General features: G+C 55.8%; 1 protein-coding gene across 1 annotated transcript; it reads left to right on the top strand.

The window, feature by feature from the left end:
* LOC138669573 (large ribosomal subunit protein P2-like) lies at window positions 1-24,183 on the top strand. Its single transcript, XM_069756140.1, has 5 exons — window positions 1-112; window positions 19,395-19,518; window positions 19,963-20,011; window positions 22,029-22,121; window positions 24,073-24,183. Exons 2-5 carry the CDS (start codon window positions 19,396-19,398, stop codon window positions 24,144-24,146), a joined length of 339 nt encoding a protein of 112 aa, XP_069612241.1. The 5' UTR covers window positions 1-112; window position 19,395; the 3' UTR covers window positions 24,147-24,183.
* The last annotated feature ends 2,975 nt before the right edge of the window (window positions 24,184-27,158 follow it).

Genomic DNA, 27,158 nt, shown 5'->3' with positions numbered 1-27,158 from the left:
TCGGCTGCCCCTGAATCTTTGCTGTGGAAACCCCGCAGCTCGCTCTCTCTTTCCCTCTCGGAGTCGAAGAACAGGAGCGTGCACATCGTTTCGTGTCTTTCACAGACTTAAAGTGAGTAGATTTGGGGGTTCACTGTGCGCCCCATCGTGCCGGATCATGTGTGAGGGGGCAGGGGCTGTGCTGGTAGAGACCTGGGGGGCACAGATGGGGCGTATTCCCACTGTATACAGGGAGCCCACCCTGATGCCCCATGTGGCCGCCGTCCCGACAGTAACCTCCATCCTGCTGAGCTGGCCGCACTTTGTGGTGAGGGGATTCTGCAGAAACCATCCTGGCAGACAGGACGCTCCGCTCCACGTGAAGGGTTAATCCCAGCTCTGCTAGTTATCCCCTCGTCTGCGGACTTGCAGATCGCCGGGGGTCTCTCCCCACCACCATACCCGAGCATGGCTCAGTGCTCAGACCCCCAGTGATCAGCAACTTCTTTCCTGTTCTGTGCTTAGATGATAGTTGACTAAAGTGGAACTAACCCCATAAAGACCACCTGTCACGTCGGGTAACGCTATTCCCCTGCAGGAGCTGAAAGTCCAGCTCCTAGGAGAAAATTCACTTCTTTTTCCTCCGAAGATCTGCCATCTTTCAGTTATACAGGCATGCCTGAGGTGGCTATGCGGTAAGAACGTGTGTGCCCGGGGTGGCTATGCAGTAAGAACATGTGCGTGCCCAGGGTGGCTACGCTGTAAGAACATGTGCGTGCCCGGGGTGTCTACGCGGTAAGAACATGTGCGTGCCTGGGGTGGCTATGCAGTAAGAACATGTGCGTGCCTGGGGTGGCTATGCGGTAAGAACGTGTGTGCCCGGGGTGGCTATGCGGTAAGAACGTGTGTGCCCGGGGTGGCTATGCAGTAAGAACATGTGCGTGCCTGGGGTGGCTATGCAGTAAGAACATGTGCGTGCCCGGGGTGGCTACGCTGTAAGAACATGTGCGTGCCCGGGGTGTCTACGCGGTAAGAACATGTGCGTGCCCGGGGTGGCTATGCGGTAAGAACATGTGCGTGCCCGGGGTGGCTATGCGGTAAGAACATGTGCGTTCCCGGGGTGTCTACGCGGTAAGAACATGTGCGTGCCTGGGGTGGCTATGCGGTAAGAACATGTGCGTGCCTGGGGTGGCTATGCGGTAAGAACATGTGCGTGCCTGGGGTGGCTATGCGGTAAGAACATGTGCGTTCCCGGGGTGGCTATGCGGTAAGAACATGTGCGTGCCCGGGGTGGCTATGCGGTAAGAACATGTGCGTGCCTGGGGTGGCTATGCGGTAAGAACATGTGCGTTCCCGGGGTGGCTATGCGGTAAGAACAAGTGCGTGCTCGGGGTGGCTATGCGGTAAGAACATGTGCGTGCCCGGGGTGGCTACGCGGTAAGAACATGTGCGTGCCGGGGTGGCTATGCGGTAAGAGCACGTGGGTGGCTATGCGATGAGAACATGTGCATGCCCGGGGTGGCTACGCGGTAAGAACATGTGCATGCCCGGGGTGGCTACGCGGTAAGAACATGTGCGTGCCGGGGTGGCTATGCGGTAAGAGCACGTGGGTGGCTATGCGATGAGAACATGTGCGTGCCCGGGGTGGCTACGCGGTAAGAACATGTGCGTGCCCGGGGTGGCTACGCGGTAAGAACATGTGCGTGCCCGGGGTAGCTACGCGGTAAGAACATGTGCGTGCCCGGGGTGGCTACGCGGTAAGAACATGTGCGTGCCCGGGGTGGCTACGCGGTAAGAACATGTGCGTGCCCGGGGTGGCTATGCGGTAAGAACATGTGCGTGCCCGGGGTGGCTATGCGGTAAGAACATGTGCGTGCCCGGGGTGGCTATGCGGTAAGAACATGTGCGTGCCCGGGGTGGCTACGCGGTAAGAACATGTGCGTGCCCGGGGTGGCTACGCGGTAAGAACATGTGCGTGCCCGGGGTGGCTACGCGGTAAGAACATGTGCGTGCCCGGGGTGGCTACGCGGTAAGAACATGTGCGTGCCCGGGGTGGCTACGCGGTAAGAACATGTGCGTACCCGGGGTGGCTACGCGGTAAGAACATGTGCGTGCCCGGGGTGGCTACGCTGTAAGAACATGTGCGTGCCCGGGGTGGCTACGCGGTAAGAACATGTGCGTGCCCGGGGTGGCTACGCTGTAAGAACATGTGCGTGCCCGGGGTGGCTACGCGGTAAGAACATGTGCGTGCCGGGGTGGCTATGCGGTAAGAGCACGTGGGTGGCTATGCGATGAGAACATGTGCGTGCCCGGGGTGGCTACGCGGTAAGAACATTTGCGTGCCCGGGGTGGCTATGCGGTAAGAACATGTGCGTGCCCGGGGTGGCTATGCGGTAAGAACATGTGCGTGCCCGGGGTGGCTACGCGGTAAGAACATGTGCGTGCCCGGGGTGGCTACGCGGTAAGAACATGTGCGTGCCCGGGGTGGCTACGCGGTAAGAACATGTGCGTGCCCGGGGTGGCTACGCGGTAAGAACATGTGCGTACCCGGGGTGGCTACGCGGTAAGAACATGTGCGTGCCCGGGGTGGCTACGCTGTAAGAACATGTGCGTGCCCGGGGTGGCTACGCTGTAAGAACATGTGCGTGCCCGGGGTGGCTACGCGGTAAGAACATGTGCGTGCCCGGGGTGGCTACGCGGTAAGAACATGTGCGTGCCCGGGGTGGCTACGCGGTAAGAACATGTGCGTGCCCGGGGTGGCTACGCGGTAAGAACATGTGCGTGCCGGGGTGGCTATGCGGTAAGAGCACGTGGGTGGCTATGCGATGAGAACATGTGCATGCCCGGGGTGGCTACGCGGTAAGAACATGTGCATGCCCGGGGTGGCTACGCGGTAAGAACATGTGCGTGCCGGGGTGGCTATGCGGTAAGAGCACGTGGGTGGCTATGCGATGAGAACATGTGCGTGCCCGGGGTGGCTACGCGGTAAGAACATGTGCGTGCCCGGGGTGGCTACGCGGTAAGAACATGTGCGTGCCCGGGGTAGCTACGCGGTAAGAACATGTGCGTGCCCGGGGTGGCTACGCGGTAAGAACATGTGCGTGCCCGGGGTGGCTACGCGGTAAGAACATGTGCGTGCCCGGGGTGGCTATGCGGTAAGAACATGTGCGTGCCCGGTGTGGCTATGCGGTAAGAACATGTGCGTGCCCGGGGTGGCTATGCGGTAAGAACATGTGCGTGCCCGGGGTGGCTACGCGGTAAGAACATGTGCGTGCCCGGGGTGGCTACGCGGTAAGAACATGTGCGTGCCCGGGGTGGCTACGCGGTAAGAACATGTGCGTGCCCGGGGTGGCTACGCGGTAAGAACATGTGCGTGCCCGGGGTGGCTACGCGGTAAGAACATGTGCGTACCCGGGGTGGCTACGCGGTAAGAACATGTGCGTGCCCGGGGTGGCTACGCTGTAAGAACATGTGCGTGCCCGGGGTGGCTACGCGGTAAGAACATGTGCGTGCCCGGGGTGGCTACGCTGTAAGAACATGTGCGTGCCCGGGGTGGCTACGCGGTAAGAACATGTGCGTGCCGGGGTGGCTATGCGGTAAGAGCACGTGGGTGGCTATGCGATGAGAACATGTGCGTGCCCGGGGTGGCTACGCGGTAAGAACATTTGCGTGCCCGGGGTGGCTATGCGGTAAGAACATGTGCGTGCCCGGGGTGGCTATGCGGTAAGAACATGTGCGTGCCCGGGGTGGCTATGCGGTAAGAACATGTGCGTGCCCGGGGTGGCTACGCGGTAAGAACATGTGCGTGCCCGGGGTGGCTACGCGGTAAGAACATGTGCGTGCCCGGGGTGGCTACGCGGTAAGAACATGTGCGTGCCCGGGGTGGCTACGCGGTAAGAACATGTGCGTACCCGGGGTGGCTACGCGGTAAGAACATGTGCGTGCCCGGGGTGGCTACGCTGTAAGAACATGTGCGTGCCCGGGGTGGCTACGCTGTAAGAACATGTGCGTGCCCGGGGTGGCTACGCGGTAAGAACATGTGCGTGCCCGGGGTGGCTACGCGGTAAGAACATGTGCGTGCCCGGGGTGGCTACGCGGTAAGAACATGTGCGTGCCGGGGTGGCTATGCGGTAAGAGCACGTGGGTGGCTATGCGATGAGAACATGTGCGTGCCCGGGGTGGCTACGCGGTAAGAACATGTGCGTGCCCGGGGTGGCTACGCGGTAAGAACATGTGCGTGCCCGGGGTGGCTACGCGGTAAGAACATGTGCGTGCCGGGGTGGCTATGCGGTAAGAGCACGTGGGTGGCTACGCGGTAAGAACATGTGCGTGCCCGGGGTGGCTACGCGGTAAGAACATGTGCGTGCCCGGGGTGGCTACGCGGTAAGAACATGTGCGTGCCCGGGGTGGCTACGCGGTAAGAACATGTGCGTGCCCGGGGTGGCTACGCGGTAAGAACATGTGCGTGCCCGGGGTGGCTACGCGGTAAGAACATGTGCGTGCCCGGGGTGGCTACGCGGTAAGAACATGTGCGTGCCCGGGGTGGCTACGCGGTAAGAACATGTGCGTGCCCGGGGTGGCTACGCTGTAAGAACATGTGCGTGCCCGGGGTGGCTACGCTGTAAGAACATGTGCGTGCCCGGGGTGGCTACGCTGTAAGAACATGTGCGTGCCCGGGGTGGCTACGCTGTAAGAACATGTGCGTGCCCGAGGTGGCTACGCGGTAAGAACATGTGCGTGCCCGGGGTGGCTACGCTGTAAGAACATGTGCGTGCCCGGGGTGGCTACGCGGTAAGAACATGTGCGTGCCCGGGGTGGCTACGCGGTAAGAACATGTGCGTACCTGGGGTGGCTATGCGGTAAGAACATGTGCGTTCCCGGGGTGGCTATGCGGTAAGAACAAGTGCGTGCTCGGGGTGGCTATGCGGTAAGAACATGTGCGTGCCCGGGGTGGCTACGCGGTAAGAACATGTGCGTGCCGGGGTGGCTATGCGGTAAGAGCACGTGGGTGGCTATGCGATAACATGTGCGTGCCCGGGGTGGCTACGCGGTAAGAACATGTGCGTGCCCGGGGTGGCTACGCGGTAAGAACATGTGCGTGCCCGGGGTGGCTACGCGGTAAGAACATGTGCGTGCCCGGGGTGGCTACGCGGTAAGAACATGTGCGTGCCCGGGGTGGCTACGCGGTAGAACATGTGCGTGCCCGGGGTGGCTACGCGGTAAGAACATGTGCGTGCCCGGGGTGGCTACGCGGTAAGAACATGTGCGTGCCCGGGGTGGCTACGCGGTAAGAACATGTGCGTGCCCGGGGTGGCTATGCGGTAAGAGCACGTGGGTGGCTATGCGATAAGAACATGTGCGTGCCCGGGGTGGCTACGCGGTAAGAACATGTGCGTGCCCGGGGTGGCTACGCGGTAAGATCATGTGTGAGGGGGCAGGGGCTGTGCTGGTAGAGACCTGGGGGCACAGATGGGGAGTATTCCCACTGTATACAGGGAGCCCACCATGGTGCCCCATGTGGCCGCCGTCCCGACAGTAACCTCCATCCTGCTGAGCTGGCCGCACATTGTGGTGAGGGGATTCTGCAGAAACCATCCTGGCAGACAGGACACTCCGCTCCACGTGAAGGGTTAATCCCAGCTCTGCTAGTTATCCCCTCGTCTGCGGACTTGCAGATCGCCGGGGGTCTCTCCCCACCACCATACCCGAGCATGGCTCAGTGCTCAGACCCCCAGTGATCAGCAACTTCTTTCCTGTTCTGTGCTTAGATGATAGTTGACTAAAGTGGAACTAACCCCATAAAGACCACCTGTCACGTCGGGTAACGCTATTCCCCTGCAGGAGCTGAAAGTCCAGCTCCTAGGAGAAAATTCACTTCTTTTTCCTCCGAAGATCTGCCATCTTTCAGTTATACAGGCATGCCTGGGGTGGCTATGCGGTAAGAACGTGCGTGCCCGGGGTGGCTATGCAGTAAGAACATGTGCGTGCCTGGGGTGGCTACGCGGTAAGAACATGTGCGTTCCCGGGGTGGCTATGCGGTAAGAACAAGTGCGTGCTCGGGGTGGCTATGCGGTAAGAACATGTGCGTGCCCGGGGTGGCTACGCGGTAAGAACATGTGCGTGCCGGGGTGGCTATGCGGTAAGAGCACGTGGGTGGCTATGCGATGAGAACATGTGCGTGCCCGGGGTGGCTACGCGGTAAGAACATGTGCGTGCCCGGGGTGGCTACGCGGTAAGAACATGTGCATGCCCGGGGTGGCTACGCGGTAAGAACATGTGCGTGCCGGGGTGGCTATGCGGTAAGAGCACGTGGGTGGCTATGCGATGAGAACATGTGCGTGCCCGGGGTGGCTACGCGGTAAGAACATGTGCGTGCCCGGGGTGGCTACGCGGTAAGAACATGTGCGTGCCCGGGGTAGCTACGCGGTAAGAACATGTGCGTGCCCGGGGTGGCTACGCGGTAAGAACATGTGCGTGCCCGGGGTGGCTACGCGGTAAGAACATGTGCGTGCCCGGGGTGGCTATGCGGTAAGAACATGTGCGTGCCCGGGGTGGCTATGCGGTAAGAACATGTGCGTGCCCGGGGTGGCTATGCGGTAAGAACATGTGCGTGCCCGGGGTGGCTACGCGGTAAGAACATGTGCGTGCCCGGGGTGGCTACGCGGTAAGAACATGTGCGTGCCCGGGGTGGCTACGCGGTAAGAACATGTGCGTGCCCGGGGTGGCTACGCGGTAAGAACATGTGCGTACCCGGGGTGGCTACGCGGTAAGAACATGTGCGTGCCCGGGGTGGCTACGCTGTAAGAACATGTGCGTGCCCGGGGTGGCTATGCTGTAAGAACATGTGCGTGCCCGGGGTGGCTACGCGGTAAGAACATGTGCGTGCCCGGGGTGGCTACGCTGTAAGAACATGTGCGTGTCCGGGGTGGCTACGCGGTAAGAACATGTGCGTGCCGGGGTGGCTATGCGGTAAGAGCACGTGGGTGGCTATGCGATGAGAACATGTGCGTGCCCGGGGTGGCTACGCGGTAAGAACATGTGCGTGCCCGGGGTGGCTACGCGGTAAGAACATGTGCGTGCCCGGGGTGGCTACGCGGTAAGAACATGTGCGTGCCCGGGGTGGCTACGCGGTAAGAACATGTGCGTGCCCGGGGTGGCTACGCGGTAAGAACATGTGCGTGCCCGGGGTGGCTACGCGGTAAGAACATGTGCGTGCCCGGGGTGGCTACGCGGTAAGAACATGTGCGTGCCCGGGGTGGCTACGCGGTAAGAACATGTGCGTGCCCGGGGTGGCTACGCGGTAAGAACATGTGCGTGCCCGGGGTGGCTATGCGGTAAGAACATGTGCGTGCCGGGGTGGCTATGCGGTAAGAGCACGTGGGTGGCTATGCGATGAGAACATGTGCGTGCCCGGGGTGGCTACGCGGTAAGAACATGTGCGTGCCCGGGGTGGCTACGCGGTAAGAACATGTGCGTGCCCGGGGTAGCTACGCGGTAAGAACATGTGCGTGCCCGGGGTGGCTACGCGGTAAGAACATGTGCGTGCCCGGGGTGGCTACGCGGTAAGAACATGTGCGTGCCCGGGGTGGCTATGCGGTAAGAACATGTGCGTGCCCGGGGTGGCTATGCGGTAAGAACATGTGCGTGCCCGGGGTGGCTATGCGGTAAGAACATGTGCGTGCCCGGGGTGGCTACGCGGTAAGAACATGTGCGTGCCCGGGGTGGCTACGCGGTAAGAACATGTGCGTGCCCGGGGTGGCTACGCGGTAAGAACATGTGCGTGCCCGGGGTGGCTACGCGGTAAGAACATGTGCGTACCCGGGGTGGCTACGCGGTAAGAACATGTGCGTGCCCGGGGTGGCTACGCTGTAAGAACATGTGCGTGCCCGGGGTGGCTATGCTGTAAGAACATGTGCGTGCCCGGGGTGGCTACGCGGTAAGAACATGTGCGTGCCCGGGGTGGCTACGCTGTAAGAACATGTGCGTGTCCGGGGTGGCTACGCGGTAAGAACATGTGCGTGCCGGGGTGGCTATGCGGTAAGAGCACGTGGGTGGCTATGCGATGAGAACATGTGCGTGCCCGGGGTGGCTACGCGGTAAGAACATGTGCGTGCCCGGGGTGGCTACGCGGTAAGAACATGTGCGTGCCCGGGGTGGCTACGCGGTAAGAACATGTGCGTGCCCGGGGTGGCTACGCGGTAAGAACATGTGCGTGCCCGGGGTGGCTACGCGGTAAGAACATGTGCGTGCCCGGGGTGGCTACGCGGTAAGAACATGTGCGTGCCCGGGGTGGCTACGCGGTAAGAACATGTGCGTGCCCGGGGTGGCTACGCGGTAAGAACATGTGCGTGCCCGGGGTGGCTACGCGGTAAGAACATGTGCGTGCCCGGGGTGGCTATGCGGTAAGAACATGTGCGTGCCCGGGGTGGCTACGCGGTAAGAACATGTGCGTGCCCGGGGTGGCTACGCGGTAAGAACATGTGCGTGCCCGGGGTGGCTACGCGGTAAGAACATGTGCGTGCCCGGGGTGGCTACGCGGTAAGAACATGTGCGTGCCCGGGGTGGCTACGCGGTAAGAACATGTGCGTACCCGGGGTGGCTACGCGGTAAGAACATGTGCGTGCCCGGGGTGGCTACGCTGTAAGAACATGTGCGTGCCCGGGGTGGCTACGCTGTAAGAACATGTGCGTGCCCGGGGTGGCTACGCGGTAAGAACATGTGCGTGCCCGGGGTGGCTACGCGGTAAGAACATGTGCGTGCCCGGGGTGGCTACGCGGTAAGAACATGTGCGTGCCCGGGGTGGCTACGCGGTAAGAACATGTGCGTGCCCGGGGTGGCTACGCGGTAAGAACATGTGCGTGCCCGGGGTGGCTACGCGGTAAGAACATGTGCGTGCCCGGGGTGGCTACGCGGTAAGAACATGTGCGTGCCCGGGGTGGCTACGCGGTAAGAACATGTGCGTGCCCGGGGTGGCTATGCGGTAAGAGCACGTGGGTGGCTATGCGATAAGAACATGTGCGTGCCCGGGGTGGCTACGCGGTAAGAACATGTGCGTGCCCGGGGTGGCTACGCGGTAAGATCATGTGTGAGGGGGCAGGGGCTGTGCTGGTAGAGACCTGGGGGCACAGATGGGGAGTATTCCCACTGTATACAGGGAGCCCACCATGGTGCCCCATGTGGCCGCCGTCCCGACAGTAACCTCCATCCTGCTGAGCTGGCCGCACATTGTGGTGAGGGGATTCTGCAGAAACCATCCTGGCAGACAGGACACTCCGCTCCACGTGAAGGGTTAATCCCAGCTCTGCTAGTTATCCCCTCGTCTGCGGACTTGCAGATCGCCGGGGGTCTCTCCCCACCACCATACCCGAGCATGGCTCAGTGCTCAGACCCCCAGTGATCAGCAACTTCTTTCCTGTTCTGTGCTTAGATGATAGTTGACTAAAGTGGAACTAACCCCATAAAGACCACCTGTCACGTCGGGTAACGCTATTCCCCTGCAGGAGCTGAAAGTCCAGCTCCTAGGAGAAAATTCACTTCTTTTTCCTCCGAAGATCTGCCATCTTTCAGTTATACAGGCATGCCTGGGGTGGCTATGCGGTAAGAACGTGTGTGCCCGGGGTGGCTATGCAGTAAGAACATGTGCGTGCCTGGGGTGGCTATGCAGTAAGAACATGTGCGTGCCCGGGGTGGCTATGCTGTAAGAACATGTGCGTGCCCGGGGTGTCTACGCGGTAAGAACATGTGCGTGCCCGGGGTGGCTACGCAGTAAGAACATGTGCGTGCCTGGGGTGGCTATGCGGTAAGAACATGTGCGTGCCCGGGGTGGCTATGCGGTAAGAACATGTGCGTGCCTGGGGTGGCTATGCGGTAAGAACATGTGCGTTCCCGGGGTGGCTATGCGGTAAGAACAAGTGCGTGCTCGGGGTGGCTATGCGGTAAGAACATGTGCGTGCCCGGGGTGGCTACGCGGTAAGAACATGTGCGTGCCGGGGTGGCTTTGCGGTAAGAGCACGTGGGTGGCTATGCGATGAGAACATGTGCGTGCCCGGGGTGGCTACGCGGTAAGAACATGTGCGTGCCCGGGGTGGCTACGCGGTAAGAACATGTGCATGCCCGGGGTGGCTACGCGGTAAGAACATGTGCGTGCCGGGGTGGCTATGCGGTAAGAGCACGTGGGTGGCTATGCGATGAGAACATGTGCGTGCCCGGGGTGGCTACGCGGTAAGAACATGTGCGTGCCCGGGGTGGCTACGCGGTAAGAACATGTGCGTGCCCGGGGTAGCTACGCGGTAAGAACATGTGCGTGCCCGGGGTGGCTACGCGGTAAGAACATGTGCGTGCCCGGGGTGGCTACGCGGTAAGAACATGTGCGTGCCCGGGGTGGCTATGCGGTAAGAACATGTGCGTGCCCGGGGTGGCTATGCGGTAAGAACATGTGCGTGCCCGGGGTGGCTATGCGGTAAGAACATGTGCGTGCCCGGGGTGGCTACGCGGTAAGAACATGTGCGTGCCCGGGGTGGCTACGCGGTAAGAACATGTGCGTGCCCGGGGTGGCTACGCGGTAAGAACATGTGCGTGCCCGGGGTGGCTACGCGGTAAGAACATGTGCGTGCCCGGGGTGGCTACGCGGTAAGAACATGTGCGTGCCCGGGGTGGCTACGCGGTAAGAACATGTGCGTGCCCGGGGTGGCTACGCTGTAAGAACATGTGCGTGCCCGGGGTGGCTACGCTGTAAGAACATGTGCGTGCCCGGGGTGGCTACGCGGTAAGAACATGTGCGTGCCCGGGGTGGCTACGCGGTAAGAACATGTGCGTGCCCGGGGTGGCTACGCGGTAAGAACATGTGCGTGCCCGGGGTGGCTACGCGGTAAGAACATGTGCGTGCCCGGGGTGGCTACGCGGTAAGAACATGTGCGTGCCCGGGGTGGCTACGCGGTAAGAACATGTGCGTGCCCGGGGTGGCTACGCGGTAAGAACATGTGCGTGCCCGGGGTGGCTACGCAGTAAGAACATGTGCGTGCCCGGGGTGGCTACGCGGTAAGAACATGTGCGTGCCCGGGGTGGCTATGCGGTAAGAGCACGTGGGTGGCTACGCGGTAAGAACATGTGCGTGCCCGGGGTGGCTACGCGGTAAGAACATGTGCGTGCCCGGGGTGGCTACGCGGTAAGAACATGTGCGTGCCCGGGGTGGCTATGCGGTAAGAACATGTGCGTTCCCGGGGTGGCTATGCGGTAAGAACAAGTGCGTGCTCGGGGTGGCTATGCGGTAAGAACATGTGCGTGCCCGGGGTGGCTACGCGGTAAGAACATGTGCGTGCCGGGGTGGCTATGCGGTAAGAGCACGTGGGTGGCTATGCGATAAGAACATGTGCGTGCCCGGGGTGGCTACGCGGTAAGAACATGTGCGTGCCCGGGGTGGCTACGCGGTAAGATCATGTGTGAGGGGGCAGGGGCTGTGCTGGTAGAGACCTGGGGGGCACAGATGGGGCGTATTCCCACTGTATACAGGGAGCCCACCCTGATGCCCCATGTGGCCGCCGTCCCGACAGTAACCTCCATCCTGCTGAGCTGGCCGCACATTGTGGTGAGGGGATTCTGCAGAAACCATCCTGGCAGACAGGACGCTCCGCTCCACGTGAAGGGTTAATCCCAGCTCTGCTAGTTATCCCCTCGTCTGCGGACTTGCAGATCGCCGGGGGTCTCTCCCCACCACCATACCCGAGAATGGCTCAGTGCTCAGACCCCCAGTGATCAGCAACTTCTTTCCTGTTCTGTGCTTAGATGATAGTTGACTAAAGTGGAACTAACCCCATAAAGACCACCTGTCACGTCGGGTAACGCTATTCCCCTGCAGGAGCTGAAAGTCCAGCTCCTAGGAGAAAATTCACTTCTTTTTCCTCCGAAGATCTGCCATCTTTCAGTTATACAGGCATGCCTGGGGTGGCTATGCGGTAAGAGCACGTGCGTGCCCGGGATGGCTACGCGGTAAGAACATGTGCGTGCCTGGGGTGGCTATGCGGTAAGAACATGTGCGTGCCTGGGGTGGCTATGCGGTAAGAACATGTGCGTGCCTGGGGTGGCTATGCGGTAAGAGCACGTGCGTGCCCGGGGTGGCTACGCGGTAAGAACATGTGCGTGCCTGGGGTGGCTATGCGGTAAGAACATGTGCGTGCCTGGGGTGGCTATGCGGTAAGAATATGTGCGTGCCCGGGGTGGCTATGCGGTAAGAACATGTGCGTGCCCGGGGTGGCTATGCGGTAAGAACATGTGCGTGCCCGGGGTGCCGATGCGGTAAGAACATGTGCGTGCCCGGGGTGCCTATGCGGTAAGAACATGTGCGTGCCCGGGGTGGCTATGTGGTAAGAACATGTGCGTGCCCGGGGTGGCTACGCTGTAAGAACATGTGCGTGCCCGGGGTGGCTACACGGTAAGAACATGTGCGTGCCCGGGGTGGCTACGCTGTAAGAACATGTGCGTGGCTACGCGGTAAGAACATGTGCGTGCCCGGGGTGGCTACGCGGTAAGAACATGTGCGTGCCCGGGGTGGCTACGCGGTAAGAACATGTGCGTGCCTGGGGTGGCTATGCGGTAAGAACATGTGCGTACCTGGGGTGGCTATGCGGTAAGAACATGTGCGTTCCCGGGGTGGCTATGCGGTAAGAACATGTGCGTGCCCGGGGTGGCTACGCGGTAAGAACATGTGCGTGCCGGGGTGGCTATGCGGTAAGAGCACGTGGGTGGCTATGCGATAACATGTGCGTGCCCGGGGTGGCTACGAGGTAAGAACATGTGCGTGCCCGGGGTGGCTACGCGGTAAGAACATGTGCCTGCCCGGGGTGGCTACGCGGTAAGAACATGTGCCTGCCCGGGGTGGCTACGCGGTAAGAACATGTGCCTGCCCGGGGTGGCTACGCGGTAAGAACATGTGCCTGCCCGGGGTGGCTACGCGGTAAGAACATGTGCGTGCCCGGGGTGGCTACGCGGTAAGAACATGTGCGTGCCCGGGGTGGCTACGCGGTAAGAACATGTGCGTGCCCGGGGTGGCTACGCGGTAAGAACATGTGCGTGCCCGGGGTGGCTACGCGGTAAGAACATGTGCGTGCCCGGGGTGGCTACGCGGTAAGAACATGTGCGTGCCCGGGGTGGCTACGCGGTAAGAACATGTGCGTGCCCGGGGTGGCTACGCGGTAAGAACATGTGCGTGCCCGGGGTGGCTACGCGGTAAGAACATGTGCGTGCCCGGGGTGGCTACGCGGTAAGAACATGTGCGTGCCCGGGGTGGCTACGCGGTAAGAACATGTGCGTGCCCGGGGTGGCTACGCGGTAAGAACATGTGCGTGCCCGGGGTGGCTACGCGGTAAGAACATGTGCGTGCCCGGGGTGGCTACGCGGTAAGAACATGTGCGTGCCCGGGGTGGCTACGCGGTAAGAACATGTGCGTGCCCGGGGTGGCTACGCGGTAAGAACATGTGCGTGCCCGGGGTGGCTACGCGGTAAGAACATGTGCGTGCCCGGGGTGGCTACGCGGTAAGAACATGTGCGTGCCCGGGGTGGCTACGCGGTAAGAACATGTGCGTGCCCGGGGTGGCTACGCGGTAAGAACATGTGCGTGCCCGGGGTGGCTACGCGGTAAGAACATGTGCGTGCCCGGGGTGGCTACGCGGTAAGAACATGTGCGTGCCCGGGGTGGCTACGCGGTAAGAACATGTGCGTGCCCGGGGTGGCTACGCGGTAAGAACATGTGCGTGCCCGGGGTGGCTACGCGGTAAGAACATGTGCGTGCCCGGGGTGGCTACGCGGTAAGAACATGTGCGTGCCCGGGGTGGCTACGCGGTAAGAACATGTGCGTGCCCGGGGTGGCTACGCGGTAAGAACATGTGCGTGCCCGGGGTGGCTACGCGGTAAGAACATGTGCGTGCCCGGGGTGGCTACGCGGTAAGAACATGTGCGTGCCCGGGGTGGCTACGCGGTAAGAACATGTGCGTGCCCGGGGTGCCTATGCGGTAAGAGCATGTGCGTGCCCGGGGTGGCTACGCGGTAAGAACATGTGCGTGCCCGGGGTGGCTAAGCGGTAAGAACATGTGCGTGCCCGGGGTGGCTACGCGGTAAAAACATGTGCGTGCCCGGGGTGGCTATGCGGTAAGAGCATGTGCGTGCCCGGGGTGGCTACGCGGTAAAAACATGTGCGTGCCCGGGGTGGCTATGCGGTAAGAGCATGTGCGTGCCCGGGGTGGCTACGCGGTAAGAACATGTGCGTGCCCGGGGTGGCTACGCGGTAAGAACATGTGCGTGCCCGGGGTGGCTACGCGGTAAGAACATGTGCGTGCCTGGGGTGGCTATGCGGTAAGAACATGTGCGTTCCCGGGGTGGCTATGCGGTAAGAACAAGTGCGTGCTCGGGGTGGCTATGCGGTAAGAACATGTGCGTGCCCGGGGTGGCTATGCGGTAAGAACATGTGCGTGCCCGGGGTGGCTACGCGGTAAGAACATGTGCGTGCCGGGGTGGCTATGCGGTAAGAGCACGTGGGTGGCTATGCGATAAGAACATGTGCGTTCCCGGGGTGGCTACGCGGTAAGAACATGTGCGTGCCCGGGGTGGCTACGCGGTAAGAACATGTGCGTGCCCGGGGTGGCTACGCGGTAAGAATATGTGCGTGCCCGGGGTGGCTACGCGGTAAGAACATGTGCGTGCCCGGGGTGGCTACGCGGTAAGAACATGTGCGTGCCCGGGGTGGCTACGCGGTAAGAACATGTGCGTGCCCGGGGTGGCTACGCGGTAAGAACATGTGCGTGCCCGGGGTGGCTACGCGGTAAGAACATGTGCGTGCCCGGGGTGGCTACGCGGTAAGAACATGTGCGTGCCCGGGGTGGCTACGCGGTAAGAACATGTGCGTGCCCGGGGTGGCTACGCGGTAAGAACATGTGCGTGCCCGGGGTGGCTACGCGGTAAGAACATGTGCGTGCCCGGGGTGGCTACGCGGTAAGAACATGTGCGTGCCCGGGGTGGCTACGCGGTAAGAACATGTGCGTGCCCGGGGTGGCTACGCGGTAAGAACATGTGCGTGCCCGGGGTGGCTACGCGGTAAGAACATGTGCGTGCCCGGGGTGGCTACGCGGTAAGAACATGTGCGTGCCCGGGGTGGCTACGCGGTAAGAACATGTGCGTGCCCGGGGTGGCTACGCGGTAAGAACATGTGCGTGCCCGGGGTGGCTACGCGGTAAGAACATGTGCGTGCCCGGGGTGGCTACGCGGTAAGAACATGTGCGTGCCCGGGGTGGCTACGCGGTAAGAACATGTGCGTGCCCGGGGTGGCTACGCGGTAAGAACATGTGCGTGCCCGGGGTGGCTACGCGGTAAGAACATGTGCGTGCCCGGGGTGGCTACGCGGTAAGAACATGTGCGTGCCCGGGGTGGCTACGCGGTAAGAACATGTGCGTGCCCGGGGTGGCTACGCGGTAAGAACATGTGCGTGCCCGGGGTGGCTACGCGGTAAGAACATGTGCGTGCCCGGGGTGGCTACGCGGTAAGAACATGTGCGTGCCCGGGGTGGCTACGCGGTAAGAACATGTGCGTGCCCGGGGTGGCTACGCGGTAAGAACATGTGCGTGCCCGGGGTGGCTACGCGGTAAGAACATGTGCGTGCCCGGGGTGGCTACGCGGTAAGAACATGTGCGTGCCCGGGGTGGCTACGCGGTAAGAACATGTGCGTGCCCGGGGTGGCTACGAGGTAAGAACATGTGCGTGCCCGGGGTGGCTACGCGGTAAGAACATGTGCGTGCCCGGGGTGGCTACGCGGTAAGAACATGTGCGTGCCCGGGGTGGCTATGCGGTAAGAGCACGTGGGTGGCTACGCGATAAGAACATGTGCGTGCCCGGGGTGGCTACGCGGTAAGAACATGTGCGTGCCCGGGGTGGCTACGCGGTAAGATCATGTGTGAGGGGGCAGGGGCTGTGCTGGTAGAGACCTGGGGGGCACAGATGGGGCGTATTCCCACTGTATACAGGGAGCCCACCCTGATGCCCCATGTGGCCGCCGTCCCGACAGTAACCTCCATCCTGCTGAGCTGGCCGCACATTGTGGTGAGGGGATTCTGCAGAAACCATCCTGGCAGACAGGACGCTCCGCTCCACGTGAAGGATTAATCCCAGCTCTGCTAGTTATCCCCTCGTCTGCGGACTTGCAGATCGCCGGGGGTCTCTCCCCACCACCATACCCGAGAATGGCTCAGTGCTCAGACCCCCAGTGATCAGCAACTTCTTTCCTGTTCTGTGCTTAGATGATAGTTGACTAAAGTGGAACTAACCCCATAAAGACCACCTGTCACGTCGGGTAACGCTATTCCCCTGCAGGAGCTGAAAGTCCAGCTCCTAGGAGAAAATTCACTTCTTTTTCCTCCGAAGATCTGCCATCTTTCAGTTATACAGGCATGCCTGAGGTGGCTATGCGGTAAGAGCACGTGCGTGCCCGGGATGGCTACGCGGTAAGAACATGTGCGTGCCTGGGGTGGCTATGCGGTAAGAACATGTGCGTGCCTGGGGTGGCTATGCGGTAAGAGCACGTGCGTGCCCGGGGTGGCTACGCGGTAAGAACATGTGCGTGCCCGGGGTGCCTAAGCGGTAAGAACATGTGCGTGCCCGGGGTGGCTACGCGGTAAGAACATGTGCGTGCCCGGGGTGGCTACGCGGTAAGAACATGTGCGTGCCCGGGGTGCCTATGCGGAAGAACATGTGCGTGCCCGGGGTGGCTATGCGGTAAGAACATGTGCGTGCCCGGGGTGGCTATGCGGTAAGAACATGTGCGTGCCCGGGGTGGCTATGCGGTAAGAACATGTGCGTGCCCGGGGTGGCTATGCGGTAAGAGCATGTGCGTGCCCGGGGTGCCTATGCGGTAAGAGCATGTGCGTGCCCGGGGTGGCTACGCGGTAAGAACATGTGCGTGCCCGGGGTGGCTATGCGGTAAGAACATGTGCGTGCCCGGGGTGGCTACGCGGTAAAAACATGTGCGTGCCCGGGGTGGCTATGCGGTAAGAGCATGTGCGTGCCCGGGGTGGCTACGCGGTAAAAACATGTGTGTGCCCGGGGTGGCTACGCGGTAAGAGCATGTGCGTGCCCGGGGTGGCTACGCGGTAAGAACATGTGCGTGCCCGGGGTGGCTACGCGGTAAGAACATGTGCGTGCCCGGGGTGGCTACGCGGTAAGAACATGTGCGTGCCCGGGGTGGCTACGCGGTAAGAACATGTGCGTGCCCGGGGTGGCTACGAGGTAAGAACATGTGCGTGCCCGGGGTGGCTACGCGGTAAGAACATGTGCGTGCCCGGGGTGGCTACGCGGTAAGAACATGTGCGTGCCCGGGGTGGCTACGCGGTAAGAACATGTGCGTGCCCGGGGTGGCTGCGCGGTAAGAACATGTGCGTGCCCGGGGTGGCTACGCGGTAAGAACATGTGCGTGCCCGGGGTGGCTACGCGGTAAGAACATGTGCGTGCCCGGGGTGGCTACGCGGTAAGAACATGTGCGTGCCCGGGGTGGCTACGCGGTAAGAACATGTGCGTGCCCGGGGTGGCTACGCGGTAAGAACATGTGCGTGCCCGGGGTGGCTACGCGGTAAGAACATGTGCGTGCCCGGGGTGGCTACGCGGTAAGAGCACGTGGGTGGCTATGCGATAAGAACATGTGCGTGCCCGGGGTGGCTACGCGGTAAGAACATGTGCGTGCCCGGGGTGGCTACGCGGTAAGAACATGTGCGTGCCCGGGGTGGCTATGCGGTAAGAGCACGTGGGTGGCTATGCGATAAGAACATGTGCGTGCCCGGGGTGGCTACGCGGTAAGAACATGTGCATGCCCGGGATGGCTACGCGGTAAGACCACGTGGGTGGCTATGCGATAAGAACATGTGCGTGCCTGGGGTGGCTATGCGGTAAGAACATGTGCGTGCCTGGGGTGGCTATGCGGTAAGAACATGTGCGTGCCTGGGGTGGCTACGCGATAAGTGTACATGCGTTGTACTTTGATAGCGCTTGGTGCAGTGTCACAGGGCCAGTGTATACTGTGCTTACAGCCATTGCTCTCAGTGCTGAGTGGTGACTAGCCGGCCGGCATGCCTCTATGACTGAAGGTCTGTGGCTGTTCGGAGAAGTAACGTTCTTTGTTCCTTGGTGCCACGTGACAGCAGCTACTGAATCATGTTTTGTTTTGTTTTTTTACTTTGACGCATGTGGATCAGGTAAATGCCCATCCTTTTTTGTGTCCTTTGGAAACTGATTCATTTTTTTGCTTAGGCTTCTTTCACACTTCCGTCGGTACGGGGCCGTTACAAAGCGTCGGCGCAACGTACCGACAGACAGTGGTGATTTTCTGCACAACATGGGCAGCGGACGCAGTGTTTCAACGTGTCCGCTGCCCATAGTGCCCCTCCGGGGAGGAGGGGGCGGAGTTCCGGCCTCACATGCGCGGTAGGAAATGCAGGACACGACGTACGAAAAAACGTTTCCTTGAACGTTTTTTCCTCTGCAACGGACCGCCAAATACCGACGCATCCAGTGCACGACGGACGCGACGTGTGGCCATACGTCTCAATCCGTCGGCAATACAAGTCTATGGGAAAAAAGGCATCCTGCGGGCACATTTGCAGGATGCGTTTTTTTCCCAAAAAGACGCATTGTGACGGGTCTAAAAAGACAGCAGTGTGAAAGTAGCCTTACTGGATTAGTTTCATACAGATCATACTGGTTGTGTGAATGTAGGCTGATTCTGTGGGGCTGTATGATTGCTCCAGTGACTGGTTTTTTGTTCGGTGCTGAGATCACCCTTGGGTGATGGCTTTCTCCCTCTTTTAATCACTTAGATCTTGATGTCCGCATTAGAGTTGGTACGAATCAATTCGCACATCCCAAGGCTCTTATCTGAGTACATCCATGGCTCTTCCAGGCCTGGCACAACATCGTATATGTGTGTCCTGACATTGTGCTAATCAAGAGCCGTGGATGCCATCCGGTGAGAAGACGGCTTCTGTTCCGTGGCCTCTGACCACTGTCATGGCCGATGGGACTTGGATGTGGAAATTGAGTCGCACCAACTCTAGTTCAGCATTGATCTTGGCATCTAAGGAGCGACACGGGTGGGATTAGGTTGTCCTCCACTTTAATAAACTCACAAATATTCTACAGATATATTTAAAGGGATGTTGTGCAAACTTGTTGGAGGAGTAAAACATTCAGGTTCGTACCCGTGTGTAATATACCCACTGTTAGGATTTCACTCTGTCCGCTTACATGCGGTTTGCACACAAGGAGTTATTTGCCAGCTGCTTTCTCTTTTACTTCATTCAAAAGCTGGAAGTTCCCTGTTAGGTACTTGGCTGTTTGCCTGTTGTTGCATGTGTTTTACTATGATCCTCACCATGGTTATTGTATTGCAGAATGCGTTACGTGGCCGCTTACCTGCTTGCTACCCTCGGTGGTAACAGCAGTCCATCAGCAAAGGACCTTAAGAAAATCTTGTCCAGTGTTGGAATTGATGCTGATGATGAACGCGTCAACAAGGTCAGTGACGCCCAACGTGTCCGTGGTATATTCCGCTGAATGGTGATTCTCCACTGGGCTCCTTCCATGACCCAGAGACTCCTTGGCATATGCCTGGAAAAGCTGATTGCTGCAGATCTGAGTCCGCCTGCCTATTGCCAGTCTGTGCCTGTAGATTCTAAAGCCACATAATGTCAGAGCGGTGAGGGGGACCCCACTGCCATTCCTAAAGCCCTAGTAATATATGCGGCTTTCTCTGCAGTAAACTATTTCACTTTCTGAGGTTTAGATTGAGAGCATTGTGTAGAAATAGGTCCAGCAGCACCACAAGTACCAGCAACTGGAATGGGAGCCATATTGTCTTGTGTAAATAACACATGCATGCCTTACAGTGATTTGGTGGTCACAGTTGTTCCCCCATCTAATGACCAGTGTTAATTTACTCTCTTCTGTTTTGTTAAATAGGTGGTGTCTGAACTTGGTGGGAAAAACCTAAATGATCTGATCAATTCAGGTAAATAGGAATAAAGTTGCATCACTGTAGTAAATATCCTGGCTTGGTGGTAAAGGGGAATATTTTCTTTATTTAACGTTTATATCCATTAACTTCTGTAATATACAGCCCACCCAGTCATCTGTAATGGGGGACACTTGTTTCACTTCACATAATTTAGCAACATTTGTAAATGTACAAGGAGACGATGAGCGCAAGCATTTCCAGCCCTGTAGAGAAATCTGTGGGGGGAATCACGCTGATGGGTTATATTTGGGCTGGTCACATCTGCAAATAGCGGACTGATGCAGGAGTAGCATGTACGCTATTTATGGGCACTGGTCTGGCCCAGACTGGGAATAATGGCCAACATTGGGTCTGTGTGCCGTCAGTTTTCCACATGGACAAAAAATACATTTATCTGACCGTGCCCTTACATTCATCTCTCTGGCTTTTTAGTAATTCACTTTAACCCCTTAACGGAAAACCACTGTACATGCACATGATTGTGGGGGTGATCATGTGTAGAGAGGGCTCAGGAGCCAGGATCTCCCCACATGCGTCTGATGCCGGCTGTGTCACATAGTCAGTACCTGTGTCTGGCATCAGCACCGGAAGCGCCATGCTTCCCGGTACTCGATTGTGCAGTGCCCATGGGATAATATGGCAGCCTAGGCTTGCTGATGGCCCCCAGTTGCCATTTTGGTATGTCTGTGAAGCTCAGCTTGTGACCAAGATTTTCACAACATATTGTGGTATTGCAATATATAGTGTTAAGCGATCAAGTAATCGCAGGTTCAAGTTCCCCATGGCGGGCCAATAAAATAAAATTGCCCCTTCCCTTTTCTACCTATTTTTAAAAGTAAATAAAATAACGTATTTGGCATCTCTGCGTCTTTAAACGTCAAGTCCTCTCCAATATATAATTACCGTAATAACACATACTGAAAGGCTGTGTGCACACGTTCTGGATTTTTCGCGTTTTTTCGCTATAAAAACGCACGCATATGCATCCCATCATTTATAATGCATTCCGCAATTTTTGTGCATATGTTGCATTTTGTTTTTACGCAAAGAAAAACGCATCGTGAAAAAAGGCAGCATGTTCATTAATTTTGTGGATTTTTTTGCGGATTTCCCACTATATTATTGCATTGGGAACCTCCGGAAAAATCCGCAGAAAAAAAAAAAACCGCCAAATAAACGCATGCGGATTTCTTGCAGAAAATATCCGGTTTTGTTCAGGAAATTTCTGCAAGAAATCTTGACGTGCGCACATAGCCTGAAAGTTGTAACAAGAAAAATGAAGCTGGCAGAGTTGTGGCTTTCCAGTCCCCGCTCCTCCCTAAGTGTGATCACAATGTCTTTTATAATTAACATTGGTAGCGATAAAAGCTTCCGCTCGCCACACAAGAAACAAGCCCTGACACGGCTCAGTCAGCAGAAAAATAGAACTGTTATGGTTCTCAAAATGGCAAAACGGAGCAAAAAAATATATATCATTTTTTTTCTTTTTACCCATTTTAAAAGTGGTAAAAAAAAATGTATACTAGTTTGCTATCGCCGTAATCATACTGACCTGGAGAAGCATGTTTGTCATTTTTAGCAGAGAAAGAATGTGTAAAACCAAAGTACTATGGCAAAATTGCATTTTTTTAATTGTTTTATTTTTCACAATCTCGCCGCACTTGGGATTTTTTCCATTTTCCAGTACTTTGTATGGTGTCATTCAAAACTACAACTCGTTCGGGGAAAAAAATAAGCTATTGTACGTTTGTCATTGTGAGCCTGAAAAAAAAAATATGGCCCTTGGAAGAAGGGGAGGAGTAAAAAAAACAGCATTTTCACTAAAATTCCCCGCTCCTTTTTTTTTTAAAGCAGTTTTGACCATAAAAGGAAAAGGGTTCACAAACTTATGTAAAACGCTGTGTGAGTATTCAGCCAAGTGTTCTGGATCACGTCAGTACGTCTTTGCTGGAGCTGCAATGTCAGATTATCCCATGAGATGGCTTCACAATTTTGTCTTTTTTTTGCTCAGGCCTTTCCAAGCTTTGTTCAGTACCGTCCGGTGGCGCTGTGGCTGCTGCTCCTGCATCTGCTGCTCCAGCTGCTGGCGGAGCTGCCGCATCAGGTAAGATGGCTAGAATTAAAGGTTTTGTCCAGGCATCTAATATTACGGACTTATGCCAGCTGTTATTGCCTGCGACTGGGTGTACATTGTGAACGGAGCCAGAACAGCACGTGATTGTGTTCCATCGCCTGGATGTGCCCTGGCTGCATGTGTTGTGGCTGTCGGAACAGCTGCGGGGACTCAGAGATTATTTGAGCCCGCCGAAGACACTGATAGGACACGAGCATGCTCGGGTAACACCTATAAACCTCTGATCATCCACCACTAGATGGTGCCTAGTGCAAACTATTATACACGGGACTGTATGCTAATACTACATGCAGTAAGTAGATATTGACTTCCAACCACTCATTAAAAAAGAACTGGCACAGAACTTTGGACCCAAAAAATATATAACAATTGAAGATTATGTGTTAAAGGGGCTGTACACTACCTGGGTAGCACCTTCTTAAATATTACCGTATATACTTGAGTATAAGCTGACCCGAGTATAAGCCGAGAGGGGCACTTTCAGCCCCAAAAAATGGGCTGAAAATCTCGGCTTATACTCGAGTATATACGGTATATTCCTTATTGTAAAATAAAAATAACCTATACTGATAACTGTCATATCTTCCCTGCACCGTCCCAGTGATGCCACGTCGGATCTCTCAGGGCTTACATTACATTGGCTGCATTACATTCAGTGCCCGCTATCAACCTGCTGTGCTCCTGCTTACTTAGGGTACCATCACACTATAACATTTCAATCGCTACGACGGTACGATTCGTGACGTTCCAGCGATATCGTTACGATATCGCTGTGTCTGACACGCAGCAGCGATCAGGGATCCTGCTGAGAATCGTACGTCGTAGCAGATCGTATGGAACTTTCTTTCATCGCTGGATCTCCCGCTGTCATCGCTAGATCGGTGTGTGTGACACCGATCTAGCGATGCGATCCAGCGATGCGTTCGCTTGTAACCAGGGTAAACATCGGGTAACTAAGCGCAGGACCGCGCTTAGTTACCCGATGTTTACCCTGGTTACAAGCGTTAAACTAAAAAAAACAAACAGCACATACTTACATTCTGGTGTCCGTCAGGTCCCTTGCCGTCTCTGCTTCCCGCACTGTGACTGCCGGCCGTAAAGTGAAAGCAGAGCACAGCGGCTGTGCTTTCACTTTCACTTTACGGCCGACAGTCACTGAGTGCGGGAAGCAGACTGCAAGGGACCTGACGGACACCAGAATGTAAGTATGTGCTGTTTGTTTTTTTTTAGTTTAACGCTTGTAACCAGGGTAAACATCGGGTAACTAAGCGCGGTCCTGCGCTTAGTTACCCGATGTTTACCCTTGTTACCCGGGGACCTCGGCATCGTTGGTCGCTGGAGAGCTGTCTGTGTGACAGCTCCCCAGCGACCACACTACGATTTACCTACGATCACGGCCAGGTCATATCGCTGGTCGTGATCGTAGGTAAATCGTATAGTGTGACGGTACCCTTAGGCTCAGCCGTTTAGGGAAGGTCTGAGTACTGCAGCCCATTAGCGGCTGCTGATTTGCTGCAGGGCATCGGTGGGATAACAAAGTCTTGAGAGCCATGGGAGACCCCACGGCAACATCCCTGGAACAGTGCTGGTACTAGTAGAGGACAACCCCTTTAATACGAGGCACCGTACATGAAGAGTGTTACTGATTGTGTAGGAAAGCTGCTTTTTCCAATGTCATATCACTCCCTTTTGTAGATTGACAGCTAAAATAAGCACAGACGGCTAATCACTTTTCCCACAGTCTAGCCTATAGTAATCATTGTACCTAGAATAAGTGTCCTACATGACGTTCTAGTCGCATGTATTCACATGTCCAGATTTTATGCAAGAAGTAATGTTACGTCCTCGTTAGCCAGTGATGTGAGTGTGTGATGGCCTCTGGATTGGCTTCTAAACTTCTCTATATCTTTTATCCCAACAGAAAAGAAAGAAGAAGAAAAGAAGGAAGAATCTGAGGAGTCCGATGAAGACATGGGATTTGGGCTCTTTGATTAAGAACCTGTAAACAACAATAAAGCAACGTTCGATCAGACATGCTGACTGGTCCATTACTGAAACATAACTGAAAATGAAGTCAAGTTTGGCCACCTCCATGACATGACTGTTTTCCTATTTTCCACATCCGCTGACTAAATGTAAATAATTGTTAGGCTATGACTTGATTAGTAAATGAATCCCTGGCAAAGCAACAGAACGTGGCGTTTCTGTGTATGTGGTGATAGTTATGTATATCATAAAGCTAGTAAGTGATCAAGAAGGCACCTAGTCAATAGGAATGTTCATGGCCAACCGTTTTCAGCTACTTCCATGTACCTTGGATGGCTCATTCATAGCCTTGAAAACTTAACAGCTCCACTGCCTATCTTGGAATAAAAACTGTACCATCGCAATAGCAGCATTTTGTCCCCCCACAGTCAAGTTTCATTATGTCTCCTGACCACTGCAGCCAATCAGCGGCCAACGATCATGTTAGATGATCGTGTGCTGGTCACAGTGATGCCCGCCTATAAGGGGAGTATCCTGGGTAGTGGAGCTATTAACAAAGTGCTGTCCAGTCCTTGATAATCGCAATAAGTTCCTCTTCACAGGACCGGGTACTGAGCATTTCTGACATCTGGAAAGGGGCAGTTGCCTATTTTGGGCGTATAAACAGTAGTTCACAGGATTTGCTTGAGCTTTATGCTGGAGGATTTCCTGAAGGAAGGTCTTTAGTACTAGCCACAGGAGCTGCAAAATCTACAGTACTGTCCCTAGTAAGCTGAAGTTGAAACATTGCTTGTTTGAACGCCATGAGCCCTTCAATTGGCTTTTCATGGCAACTACTGGTAGTCAAGCCCCCTTTGATGTGATATTGTTGGCCTAACAAAATCACTCCCCCAAAATATCCATTATCCTATTGATACGTTTATGAAGTCTGAGGATACACAAACTGCAGGCATTTGCGTGTACCACTGCAGATTGGCATGTGAGCCTGATCCCATGGTATATCAGCATCAATCCAAATGTTGACCATATTCACAGCTGTGATAACAATTACCATGATTTACCTCTAGGACTCGCACCGATCGGCAGAACAGGGAACTTTTATCCCCATTAGAATGACGCGTCAGGGCGCATATGCACATTTCCTATGGGGCTGCCAACCTCTGTGCTCGGCCTTTGCTGAGCCCGCGCTTTTCCCTGCACTTGGTCGATTTAATCTGATAAAATTAATGGTGTAATTCAAAAGTACAATTCGTCCTGCAAAAAAAACAAAAATTGAAGTTATGGCTGTTGGAAGAAGGGAAGGAAAAAACAGTCACTCTGGGATGAAGGGTTTAACTCCTTAACGATGCACATTAATACTGCTGCCGCTAGCGGCCTTAATCCCTCATTGCAATTTTAAAACTGCGGTCGGGAATGCATAAGGCTATAGCGCCCCCCAGAGTTGGAAAATCTCCGGGGACTCCACTACCTAGGGTAGCTGTGACCCTGGAGGACATGGGTCAGGGACGTATTCTCCTGTCCACGATCACTGTTGTTCAATGATTAATGGCGATCACATAAAAAACACTGCGCCCGCTTATTAAAATACGTTCTCTCTTCTGACATGATATACATGTTAGGAGAGAAAATTACCAAAATTTTTTGCCAAATTTTGGATATTTTCAGAAATAAATGCAAATCATAATCAACCTAAATATACCACTAACATAAAGTACGATATGTCGTAAAACAATCTCCGAATCGCTGGGATCCGTTAAAGCGCTCTAGAGTTATCACATAGAGACACTGGTCAGATTTAAGAAATGTGGCCTGGTCAATAAAGTCAAAATTGGCTCAGTCACTAAGGGGTTAAAGACACTGATATATTGGACATGAGGACACATTAATTGTTTTTACCCTTCTATTATAAAGAGCTGACATAGTAATACAAGGGAGATTTAACCCCTTAGTGACCGAGCCAATTTTTATTCTGACCACTGTCACTTTATGAAGTTATAGCTCTGGAACGCTTCAATGGATCCCACTGAGTCGGAGACTGGGTTTTTTTTTACGACATATTGTACTTCGTTATTGTGGGAACATTTCCTCAATATGCCTTTATTTGTGAACAAAATGGAAATTTGGCAAAAATTGACAATTTTGCAGTTTTCACATTTTTAATTTTTGTGCCTTTAAATCAGAGAGTCGCGTCACTAAAAGTAGTTAATAAATAACATTTCCCATATGTCAACTTTACATCAGCACAATTTTGGAAGCATAATTTTTTTGATAGGATGTTATAAGGGTTAAAAGTTGACCGCCGATTTCTAATTTTTCCAAAAAAATTTAAGAAACCATTTTTTTTAGGGACCACCTCACATTTGAAGTGACTTTGGTGGCCTATATGACAGAAAATACCTAAATCTGACACCATTCTAAAAACTGCACCCCTCAAGGTGATCAAAACCACATTCAAGAAGTTTATTAACCCTTCAGTGTTTCATGACAAAGCAATGTGGAAGGAAAAAAAATGAACATTTTACTTTTTTCACCAAAAATTTACTTTAGACACAAGCTTTTTTTATTTTCATAAAGGTATCAGGAGAAAATGGACCGCGTTTGGAGACCCCCTGATATACCTGAACAGTGGAAACCTCCCAATTGTAACTCCATCCCTAACCCAACACACCCCTAATCCTAACCCCAACCATAATCCCAACCTAACCCTAGCCCCAAACTTAACCCCAACTGCAACGAATGGAAAAAATACATTTTTTTTATCTAACGGGGTGATAAAGGGGGGGTTTGATTTACTATTTTTTTATTTTGATCACTGTGACAGAGCCTATCACAGTGATCAAAATGAACCAGTAGGAAAAATCTATTGTTGCTGGGTAACGGCCGGCAGAACTCGGCTGGCGTACTGCACATGTGCCCACCATTTTCATCCCGGAAGAAGACGCCGAGGGACAGCCGGAGGGTCCAGGGATAGCAGAGGTACCGGGTGGCCCAATTTCTCTCTCCTCTGGTATGTTAGATCTT

The sequence above is a fragment of the Ranitomeya imitator genome, chromosome 3 (genome assembly GCF_032444005.1).
Source record: "Ranitomeya imitator isolate aRanImi1 chromosome 3, aRanImi1.pri, whole genome shotgun sequence".
In the NCBI taxonomy this organism is placed as follows: domain Eukaryota; kingdom Metazoa; phylum Chordata; class Amphibia; order Anura; family Dendrobatidae; genus Ranitomeya; species Ranitomeya imitator.
This window is presented reverse-complemented; position numbering and strand designations above follow the sequence as displayed.